This window comes from Sinohyriopsis cumingii, chromosome 1 (assembly GCF_028554795.1).
Source record: "Sinohyriopsis cumingii isolate HCF-2022 chromosome 1, ASM2855479v2, whole genome shotgun sequence".
Taxonomy (NCBI): Eukaryota; Metazoa; Mollusca; class Bivalvia; order Unionida; family Unionidae; genus Sinohyriopsis; species Sinohyriopsis cumingii.
Window position 1 is genome coordinate 13,588,345 of NC_142961.1, and position 12,752 is coordinate 13,601,096.

General features: G+C 34.5%; 1 protein-coding gene across 3 annotated transcripts in view; it reads left to right on the forward strand.

The window, feature by feature from the left end:
* The window catches only part of LOC149806435 (trafficking protein particle complex subunit 13-like), a 173,431-nt gene that overhangs the window by 119,553 nt on the left and 41,126 nt on the right, over nt 1-12,752 (forward strand). For all 3 annotated transcript variants that reach the window (XM_089953287.1, XM_089953278.1, XM_089953295.1), the window contains exon 3: nt 9,664-9,748. In XM_089953287.1, the coding sequence (XP_089809413.1) occupies nt 9,664-9,748 (85 nt within the window). The remainder of the gene's footprint in view (nt 1-9,663; nt 9,749-12,752) is intronic.

Genomic DNA, 12,752 nt, shown 5'->3' on the forward strand with positions numbered 1-12,752 from the left:
ATAATGTGTTGGCAGATCTGGGTGTGTGCAGTTTGTTTGGAGTAATCAGTAGAACTAACAGCATAGACCCTGATCTGATTATGCTATGTAAGACCAGGATCTTTGTTGTTTGCAGTTTGACTCAAATTATAAGTGAGTATAGACAGTCTTTTTTCTATTTAGTCTGATCATTGGTTGAGGATTGTACATCTAGTGGAAGGTCATTCTATGCCCTGGATTCCAAGTACCTTAAGTTGGATACAGTTGCATTGGCCCACAACAGTAACAATAATAATGATAATAATAATGGTTTATTTATAGAGTGTGACTTACTAGTCAAGGACTATTCTCCGTTGAGGCCTTCTTAAGGAGAGTATAACAATGCACATTATATGAAGATAGAAATAATTACTTTTTATTTTAACATGTTTAGTATTAAAATACTAAATTCCATTATCTATTAGAAACACCTACATGCTCATGATATCTCTTCTTAAATACTCTAATATTTTCAGCAGATTTTACATGTAGTGGAAGCTTATTCCACAGAACTGTACCTGAGTATTGGAAGCTCTTTTTAAATTGTTCTGTTCTTGGTTTTGGTGGTAGAATGTTTCCATGTGATATTGATCTCAACTGGTAATGTGTTTAAAAAGGCCTGAATAAGCCCTGAAGTTACTCTGGTGCAGTTCCATGTAGACATTTATAAAAAGAACTGCCTTGTGAAAATCTATCCTGTCATATATTGTGAACCATTTGAGTTGTGTAAATAATGCTTTTGAGGGATGATCAATAGATGCATCTAAAACTACACGTGCTGCTCATTTCTGAAGTTTATAAATCCTGTCAAGCTCAGATTTAGCACGGTTTCCCCATACATTTGAACAATAATCCATTGTTGGAAGAATATATGACTTGTAGTGTAGATTTTGAGTTTCCATATGTAAATACTTCTTGATTCTGCTGAGAAGGGCAATTTTGGATGACACTGTTTTACAAAGCTTATCAGTATGGTCATTCCATAATAAATTATTATCTACGGTCACAACTACAAGCTTTTCATGTTTGACATTTTCTAATGGATGATTATTTATTGCAAGAGATAGTTCTGGGTTCCCTGATTTGTGCAGCTTTTGTGACATCCCCAAAATCATACATTTTGTTTTACCTTCATTAATTACCATCCTATTTTGTTGTGCCAGTTTTGGATTCTAATAAGGTCGGAGTGTCACGGAATTCTATAAATTCTTTTATTTATTAAATACGTGTACTCGGGTTTCATTTTTTGTGTACAACGATACCTGAGGGTGATTTATGTATATTGTGTTGTATTTAGAAATAGTGAGTTCGGTTCATCTTATGCTGTACATTCGAAGTGCTCTTGATGGGAAGAACCGAATGCCTTCAGTGCACAGACTATATCTGTGTATAAATACCTCACCATAGATAAAACTCTTTACATTACGGATAGTCTTGTCAGTCAGCGGTCTGCTGTAAGGACTTGCACATCTTAAGTGTGTAGAGCTTTGTAGAGATGTCCAGAGTGTCTGGAGTGACCAGAGTAACCCGAGCGTTCAAAGTTATCAGTGTGATCGAGGTCGACATGGTGCAAGCTGTAAAGCCAACCACAGGAATTAACCATAGGAGCTGTGAAACTGAAGTGTAGCAGCCGTGGAGCTGAAATTAAGTTTGCTGATGATGGAGTGTATCTCCTTACATATAATCTTTTAGCCCTGGCCTAATTTTGGGGTTCGTAAAACCCATTATATATTTCGGAACTGTAAAGATAGTTTGTACATCTGTCCCTTTTTGTTTGCATAATTTCACTATCTGAGTGAATTCAGTTTACTACACGAGTAAAATTCTACATTGTTTACTAGTTGAGTAAACTATATCCATCTTTTCATTGTGAAATCACTGTGAACCATTCACCCCTTGTCTTTGTATTTTGTAAAGTAATTTATTTGTATTTTTCATTATTAAGTCTGTGCATTCTTATGTTAATTAATCCAATATTTGGATTATATATACACACACATATTCATGATAAATTGCTCATTCAAGTCATTCATTATTAAACGTATTTATATCATCGTCAAAAGTGTTCTGTTGTGAATCCAGAAATCCCACCCGGTTATCTTGTTACACTTAATTTATTCTCATTTGGATAAATTCAGTATCAGAACTAGATGTATACAAGGTTGCATCATCTGCAAGCAAATCTGTATTTGTGGATTCATTATTTATTGGTAGATCAGTGATATAGATAAGGAAGAGGAGAGGGCCCAAAACTGAGCCTTGAGGGACCCCTGAATGAATTGTGCGAGTTTGAGAGCTAATATTGCCAATGCTTACTTGTTGAGACCTTTGGTTTAGGTTTGATCTAAACCAGTTTAAAGAAGGATTGTCAAACCTGTAACAGTTCAACTTTTGCAGCAGAATTTCATGATCAAAAAGATCAAAGGCTTTCTTGAAGTCAAGGAAAACAATCCCAGTCATATGTCCATTATCCATCTCCTTCAGCTAAAGATTAATTAATTTGGTAAGTTCTGTTTGGCACGAGTGGTACTTTCTAAATCCTGATTGCGCTTTATGAAATAGAGAGTATGTTTAAAAAAATTATAGACCTGAATGGCTACATGCTTTTGAAATAATTTTGACAATACAGGTAGAATTGATATTGGTCTGTAATTCCCTGGATCCTCCTTTTCTCCTTTCTTAAAGATAGGTGTAACCTTTGCACATTTCAGTGTTTCTGGAAAATTACCACTTATTTTACTTAAGTTAATGATATGCCTTAGTGATTTTGTTATTACTGGTGCAACAATTTTAAGAATTCATGGACCAGTCCCACCCAATCCAGAGGCTTTATTAATATTCACCTTAATTAGCATATCAAAAACATCAGCTTCACTAACATTAGCTATTGAAAAATAATTTTCATCAGGAATTTTAGCTCTAATAAATAACAGAAGAGCATCAAGTTAAGTTGGGTTGTTAGTCTGGTTCTGAATGCTGTTACTGGAGATGCTTATGAAAAATTGTTGAACATTACCACAGTGTTTTGTACAGATGTTGCTATATTATCATTTTGCATAAGTCTAGGGGGAAGACAACTGTTCCTGGGCGGGTTCAGCTCTTTTAGATGCTTCTACAGTGTCTTGGTACTGTTACTTTCATCAATAGCCTGTTATAGTAGTTCTCTTTTGTCTTATCTATCAGGTGCTTAATTTTTTCCTCCACTTTCTATAGCTTTTCATGTTTTTTTTCTTGTGGAAATTATCTCTTAGGTGCCTAGCCTCATTGATCTCAGGGGTAATCCACTTGGGTGTAATTTGGTGTTTAATCCTTTTTGTTTTAATTGAGGCATGCTTGTCTAAGGCTACATTGAACATCCGATACCATTTGTCTAAGGCAATGTTGACATCAGCTATATTGCCGACTGATTGGAAGGGTTTGCAAACTAAATCATTTAAGAACATTTCCTCATCAAACTGTTTGAAGTCCCTGTATTGTATTTCAATGTGTTGACCATTTTTAGATGATTTCGGAACATGCCTAGTTATACAGACTGGGTAGTGGTCACTCAGTGCATACACTGGCACATTAATTTCACTTATGTTTTCAGGTTAATTAGTATAGGGTGCTTCACGGTTGCAATGGATTTACTGATTGTAGCACCTTAAATTACCTCCCTTAGCTCCATGCGCATGCCCACAAAAAATTCCCAGTTCTGGATAGTTCACCATTCTACACTTGGTTAGCGAAACATAAAGTCAACAAAGGAAGGAATCTTAGCTGTTCTACATATCATTATGGTTAAACCAATGAATCAATTATATATATGTCAAACATCTTTTGTTCATACTAGGAGAATAATTATTGACATCAAATCCGATAATTAGATTCAGTGTCCATACTTACATTATATCAGATAATTAAATAATATTTTCTTTCCATACTTAAATGATATCAAATAATTACATTAAATACACTGTCCGTACCTGATAATATAAATTCATTATCCATAATTTCAGATACATTTGTAGGAACATTTCACTTTGCTCTCCAATTTTAAGCATTTATTACACATTTTTGGCTATATAACTTTAACAAAAACAACTCAACAATTTGCATTTTTCATATGTTATTATATCCTTCTTTCTCAGTTACTTTCGCGTGGCCCCTAGTGGCAGAGTGATCTCAAGCACTTACCGTTATGGATCATTGCCATTTCATTTCTATCTGCGTGGGTTCTAGTCTAGGATTCGGCCAATGTGGGTATGTGAGAAAGCTTGCCAGCAGCTTCTCGTGGGTTGGTGATTTTTCCCGGCGTTTTCCCGGGTTCTTCCTCCACCATTAATACTGGCCGCCATACATAGCCTATCTTGTGCTGAAAAATGGCATTAAACCCGACAACAACAACAACAGTTACTTTCGCAAGGGTAATAGTTCATTTATAACACGAGTTAAGAAAGTTATAAGATAAGTTTGATAAGAATATTATAACACGAATTCGATATGTCAGCAGATTTGTAATGCTGAATATTTTAAACCAGAATAGTTTGTTTTTAAAAAAATGGAACACATTATATTAATGCATTCATAGGAACTTAACAAAGCAATAATTACATTAGCTATCATAATGATAAAGGAGTTTAATTAATGCTGATGGAATATTTATTCATATTTGGGTGTAAATATCGTACAATATTCAGATTAAATAACATACCCAGTGACTTTTTTTTTTGTTTAATTTTCTTTTTTGACTTTTGAAACATCAAGTATCAGACGGTACATGCAATAACTTTCAGCATGATTTTTCTTTGCTCATGCTGACACGTAAAAACTCTCAGATTTGTTGGGGTCTTTAGACAACAGTTCTGATTGCCACCAGCAAATTCATCTAGAACAGCCTTCTTAAAATTAGTTTAATTCTGTTGAACTTTTCTTGCATCAGATATGTAACTTTTAGAGATCCAATTATTTCACAGATTCTGTCCTATTACTTTGGTTCACCTTTTAAATCAATATTGATCCACATGACCGGGTGTAAAATTGCAAACAGTATGATTTAAAAAAGAGACTGCTTGTAAGAGCATGCTCTACAAGTCAATCATAAATGGATGCTCACAAATATTCATATTTGTTGTCTTTATCTATCAGTCACTCTTTCTATCTTAGCATCATTTTATACTCGTTTTTAATCAGAATTATGTTTATGTAATATACGTATGCGAACACACATTCATTCGAGGATGTACATACCCATGCTCCAGATGAAAGGAGACAGACAGACATACATACATAGACAGGCAGATAGGTGAGAGTCATAAATGTCATACATGCATAGTGTGTCTAACATCAATATTTCTCCAAACTGTATACTCTAAAAGTTCTAACCGTTCAAGGAAATAAAATTAAAATAATCATCAAGGAGACTCGCCTGTCTGTTCAAGCATGGTTGACATTTGTGCATTTTGAAAAAAATCAAGTTATTTCATGAAAAATATAATGAACATGAATAGAAAAACAACAGTCTAAATCAGTCTAACAGTCTAAAGAACTTTAAGAAGTTAGAATTTTTTTTCTCGTCGTTCAGCCTCCATTAACTCCCATGATTGAAGCTGTAAAAATAAACATATTTTCATTATTCTTCAAGCGAGATAAATGGCAAGAACTTTTTACATAGCGATACACTTTCACACTATCAAATAATACAAACTAGAGCATAAGGTTGTAATGGAAAGATGATGAAGTTCTGAAATGGGCAGAGAATATTTATTTGAAAGCTGGGAGCAGCACAAGTTAGTGAGAGGAAAAAATAAAAGATGTAAAAACAATTTGATCATATATTGATAGAATTTCTTTTTAAGATATCCTGCTTACAGAATGTGAGCGGTCTGTCACATTTTCTTGATCTCCATCTGCCATCTTAATTGATTGAACTATCTGGAAATGAGTTGCACCGAGATGCCCTCTGGTGTTTTCAAATGGAGATACTAACTGTGAAACCCCCTATAGACATGATCAATGATAGTAGCACTTTTTTATCTGTTACTCTAGTTGGGGTGTTAATTAACAGTCAAAGCATAATGTGCCTGCAGATCTGGGTCTGTTCAGTTATGAGTAATCAAAGGAACAAACAGCATAGATCCTATTCTTCTGGCTCATTACACAATGGTAGATTGATGTTTGTGTTTTTTTGCAGTTCAGCCTGTCTGATAAGTGAGTATTATTCATACTGTTGTGATCTCAACCAGTTTGCACCTTCTCTCTTGAAACTGTTTTGAAAATGATCTGGTAGGATGAAAAATCAAAAAAAGACTTTAAAGTGAGTTGGTTTGTTGAGTTTCAGGGAGCCAAGCCATGGACAACCTTACACATTAACCAGCCTGTATTAATATTAAGTAGCAGCTGTTATCAATAATATCTAAACTACGTGGGGAAAAAAAACTGTTTGAACTGCATCAAGTACAAGTACATTATTGTATTTACTGTCTAATTACCCGGTAAGTGTTTAGCAGACTACATCAGATATTAGAACAGTAACTGATGTGAAAAGATATGAGAATCTTATGCAAGATTTTAATTGTATCAGACATTTTAAATTCTCAATTGATATATTTAATTTGCCAATTGTTTTCCATAGCTATTGTTTGAAAGTTATGTTCTTTTTTGTAGTCGTACTTAACTACCAGTAGTCACAGTTCTTGACTGCTGATACTGTCTCTTTGTTGAGTTTAAGAGATAGATTAGTGAAAGTTTTGCTTCTTTTTTTTCTTCTTCTTTTTTGTAGAACATAAGAACATGGAGCTGGTTGGAGACATTTTTGTAAGCCTCATAAACCGGTTGTAGACTTTATTTTGCCAACATTTCTGTCAGCAAAGTAAAAATTAGTATAATTTTTGTACATGTTTCTTCATCTTCTTTTGAGAGGTAGTAGATTATTTACATTAATAAAAGAGGTCCCATGATGGATCCTTGGGGAGAGCCTGTATTGACTCACATAACCATAATAATTCATTGTGCTTAATAACATGTTCTTTCTCAGTAGAATGGAGTGATAAGCATTTGTCAAAGACTTTCTTTAACACATTAACCCTTGGAGGTTTTTGTCGTTTTCATCTGAAATTTGAGTAGGAAACACATTTTGAAAGCTATTTCTGAATACATCCAAACACACCAACTTCCAGGTGATCTTCCAATAAAATAGTGCCTTGTTGTTTAGAAACGTCGTTTTTTCATTGGCTATTTGGCTTGTGCATGAGCAGAAGGGTAAAAGTTGGAGTTCTTTTTTTTTTTTTTTTTTTTTTTTGCTCAACAGACCCATTATTTTCATATCGAGGCCACTCTTTATTCCAAATACCCATCTTATCCTACTTTTTGCAAAGGTTCATCTGTCTGTTTGCAGTTCATACCGAAAATGGTATGTGGTTACAGTCATCAGAAAATGGTTGTGGTTACAATCATCAGATATAATGATGATGTGAAAACTGTAAAAAACAGAAAAAGGATCACTTTTACTGTAGTATACACAAACTATAGGACCATTGCAATAGACAGGTACATGAACTCAGCTGATCATATGGCAGCTGTGTGGGCAGAAGTCATGAAAAAGAATTTCATGCAGGTAATTACTGGCATAATGAAATCTTGCTTCTTTTGTGCAGTTTCTTTCTGAATTGGTTTTAATGAAATCCACACCAGGTTAAGTTATTTATAAAGTTCATTAACACATTAAACCCTGGAGGTTTTTGTCGTTTTCACCAGAAATTCGAGTAGGAAACACATTTTTGAAAGCTATTTCTGAATACATCCTAATACATCAACTTCCAGGTGCTTTTCCAATAACCTAATGCCTAGTTGTGTTAGAAACATCGTTTTTCATTGCTATTTGACTCACACATGAGCAGATTAGTAAAAGTTGGATTTTTTTTTTGTTGTTTTGCTTAAGGGACCCATTATTTTCATATCGAGACCACAAAAAAGGTTCATCTGTCTGTTTGCAGTTCATACCAATCTGCCTTAGATCTGGGACCAAAAAGTCTAAAATCTGGACACAAAATTAGATTCCAACCACTTCGGGCAGAACAGATATTTGCAGACAGTTAGCAGGTTATGATTTACTACCTTTCCCAGAAATAGCTGAAGCACTTTAATTTTCCAGGTGTTGGAGATTTTACCTGTTCTTATTGAGAGATTAATATTGTGTAAGCAACTCAGAAATAGATGGGGCACATATTTTCAGGAGCTTAGATTAATAGTTGTCATTGCTAATTTCTCTTTGTAAGAGAAGTGTTTTCAGTATGCTGTAAACATCTTAAGCAGATACAACCCAACAGGTAACTTTCTTATTCCAGCTTTGTAAAGAATTTCAGTACAAAATACAATGGAGATTTATAGACTTGGGAATAATTTTAGGAATATTTTCTCCAACTTCAGTACATAATGTATTCAGCAATAGATTTTAAATCAGAAATACCTTTCCCGGTTAATTCAGGAGAATTGATATGTGTGTCTTTTCTTTTGGCAGATTGATTTCATACAAATTTTCCTAATTTCTTGGAAGCCAGACCCCACATCAGAAAATATAAATCTGTGACACATCACATATGCCACTATTGCCTAGTTTCTGTCAGTATTTTGATTTGCATGTTTTAAAGCTGTTGTCATTGGTACAGATATTATGGCAATGGCTGGTCCACTTTTGGGATTGAAGCATACTGTAATAACCCCAGATGATACATAGTATTGTTAGAGATGATTAATTGCTACAAAGCATGAAAGTTTTTTTTGAAAAAAACAACAGAGATCCATCTGACAATGGACACCTGCTGTTAAAGGACTGATCAAAAAGATATTTAAAAAATATTTATAAATGAGGTAAGTGGTATAAAGAGATTGGAAATGATATCAAAGGATTTTTTTCCACATCCGTTTTTTTACTCTTTCTACACCCTGGGTGATTTTTTCTGAAACTGGCCAGTATATTTTTCTCATGCTGACAACATACAAAATCTGTTTCTTTTTTATTCAAAGGCCCCAGGTGTCTGAGTGGTCTAATTCACTTACCTTTACAGATCACTGACATCTCACCTCTGTCCACATATGTTTCAGTCTCAACTCAGCTGACATGGGTTCGTGACAAAAATTGCCAGTAGCTTCCCATGGGTCATCAATGGGTCTTCCCACGTTTTTCATTCACCAAATAGACTGGCCACATATGTATAGCCTACTGAAAAGTCAACAAAAGTGAAGGTTTATACTGATTCTATTGTTCAACAATGAGGAAGTTCTGGTGGTGCTTGGAGATAGTAATGACAGTATTACCAATATGTCTGGGACTGAATATTCACCCAAGTCTAATGTCTGGGACCCAACTATTGTACCTTGGAACCCAGCTATTATTCCAGTTTGTTTGATGACAGTTTGAAACATCTGATGAACATTTTATTGTACATGCTATTAAATACAGCTTAACATGGTTGGTGTTACTTCTGTTAGGTATTGGAAGTTGGGTTCTTAGGACTGGACACAAAATTGAATTTAAAAAACTGAGATCCAGTGATGAATAAAATGTTCTCAGTCAGTGTGTAAGGAATCTTTGTAGAAATAGAGGATTCCGACAAAAGTTGTGAAGCAGGAATAACCCAACTGTAATTTGTATTTTTTTTTCTGCAGAAACATCTTCCTTGGTGAGACATTTTCCAGTTACATCAGTGTGCATAATGACAGTCAGCAAAAGTGCACAGAGATCGTCTTGAAGGTATGGTATATGGGCAGCATCTTGTACATGTGTGTGTCTGGGATCCTAAAGTTCTGGTGGCTCTTATTGGACAGTCTTGCCTAAACTAACATGGCAGCCAGACATTTGTGAGGTCATATAACATTCAAAGGAGGTATAGAAAGTTGTAACAGAATTGGAATACAGTGATATATAATGTACCTGAAAATGTATCATAAATTTTCTGAGCCTATTTCCTAACCTTTCTTTGTGAAGAAAATTGATGCATTAATCCGCCAAGAAAGTGTAAAACTCTACAATTTTTAATATCATGGTGCAGTCTGAAAAAGCCAATGACGTCAAGTACCTGCAAGCAAACACTTGAAACTCAAGACTAATGGAATGTATGTGCCTTAATATCCATTGCTTGCTAATTGGATCTAGTATCAGTATTTATTATTGGTCCTTTTCTGTTGACAAAAAACTCGTATCTAATGTTTAAAAGCAGAATGAAAAGCATGTTTAGCAAGAGTGAATGACTGATTGGCCAGCACAGGGCATGACACATGTCTAAGTCATTACTTTAGATAGTCATAGTTGTAAACATGTTTTATTTCAAGAAATATTACAGTGACTATCTTAGGCCTGGAAGCTTTGTTTGAGATAAGCAATCTGTTCAAACTGTGCTAAAAAAATGTAGTAACTGTTTTGGTATTGAAATAAATTCTCAATCCATTGAATAGAAAATGAGTTTTTAAATCAACAATTGTTTTAGGACAAAGATCAAGCAATTGACACATTTTTGTTAGCTCTACTCGTCATAGACCAGAAGACTGCTTTTGGGATGGTCTTTCATCCATCATTCATCCATCTGATAACACAAGTTTGTTTTTGCTGCTCCTCCTAAGCTACTTGGAGGATTGCCATAAAACTTTACACACACATTCATCCCATAATCTAGAAGTTCCTGTTTGAAAATGGTGCTGCTCAGGCAGCCAAGATACCACCACCATAGCCATCTTGAAAATCTTATTACTACTCTTAAATAGATGATCATATGAAAATGGGATTTTCTTTAAAAGACTTCTTATGATATCTAGTCCTAACTAAAAATGGTGCCATTCATACGTACAATATGGCCACCATAACAGCCATCTTGAAATTCTTATCACAACCCCTCCTACATATCAATGTAGGGTTTTGACTTTGTATGATGTCTACTTAGTCCTAATTTAAAATGATGCTGATCTGACATCCAATATGTCGACCATGGCAGACATCTTGAAAATATTCTTATTGCAACTCCTCTTGAACAGAAAGTCATATTGACATGGGGTATTCGCCACAAGACTTCTTATAGTAATTGAAAATGATGCTGATCTGACTTCCAACATGGCTACCACAAAGCAGCCATCATGAAATCTTTGTTGTGCTTGTCATGAATGGATCAGCGTGAAGTTTTCACTGAAAGACTTCTTACAATGTCTTGTTCATTCTAAATAAAATTGTGCTGATCTAAGGTCCCCAAAATAGTCATCTTCAGAATCATGTTATCACTACTCCTTCTGAATGGAAAGATGTATTAACATTGTGTTTTCACCATAAAACTTATTTCCTTATTATTATGCTGTCCAGTTAGTCCCAAATGAAATTAGTGCCAGTCTGATGTCTGATATGGCAGCCACAGAAGATAGCTAGAAAATCATGTTATCACTATTACTCCTGATTGAATGGTCATAGCAACATGGGGTTTACACTAAAAGATTTTATATAAAGTTTTGTTGATCCCAAATTAAAATGTTTCTAACTGATGTTCATTATTTGGCCATCTTGAAATATTGTTTTTAATACTCCAAGCCTCTTAACTGGAAATTCATGTGACATAGGGGTTACTTCAGATCAGTTCTGATGGTGTCTAGTTGGTCCTAAGTAAAAATGACTAATCCTCAGTTTGGCTACCTTGGTGGCTTTCTTGAAAATATTGTTATCTCTACTCTTTCCAAATTAATGGATATATTAACTTGGGGTTTTCACCAGTAGACTTTTTATGATACCTAGTTGGTCCTGAATGAAAATGGTGTCAGTCATGCATCCAATATGGCTGCCATGATGACTGTCTTGAAAATCTTCTTGTCAGCACTCCCCCAGAAAGGATGAACATAATGACATGGGTTTTTTTATCAAAGGACTTCTAATGATGTCTACTTTGTCTTAAATGAAAATGGTGCTAATTTACCTCCACTATGTCCACTACAGCAGCTAATTTGAAAATCTTGTTATCACTGAAGAATATTGGAAATGGATTCAGCACCCTGTAATTAATAGGAAGAAATGGTCTTATCTTGAATTCCTGGCAATTATTTTTACCCATTAGAGCATCGATCCATTTAAGGGACTCTTGTTATTAATTGCACCATTCCTACAATGCAAGCAATGTGTAAATGCCATAATAGTACAGATGTTATCTTAAGACCTAACCAGAGCATAACATGACTGTGAATATGATAAACGAGAATTCTACTTTTCTCAAAGGACAAACAAGGACTGTTGAACAATTGATGAATCCTCAGTTGTTCCTAAAGAAGATTCTTGGCCCTGTTTATTTGGCTTCATTTGTCTGGTATTTAAAGGGTTTTGTCAATGTTTTTAAACTGCCTTACATTAGTTTATACCTAGTGTTAATGTGTTACAAACCTATCCCTTGCCTACCGGTACTTACACCGGAATACAATGTACATGTGTTACAAAGTCTCTCCCATGACCACTTGCAGCAGAATCCAATGTAATTTATATTTTAAAAAAAGCTTTACTTCATATGATTAGTTGACTTACCGAACATTTATGATGCAGACATTAACATGATGCAGTGATGTCAGAGAGGGACTCCATACAAAATTCTGTAAGAATACTGCATAGTTTTAAGTACTATTACATCTATTTAAATATCAACTATCAATAATTATTAATTAATAATACTGGTAGTCAGCAAAGAATTTTCATAAATTTGTAACACCTTTATTCAGGCAGATATATAGATAAATGGAAT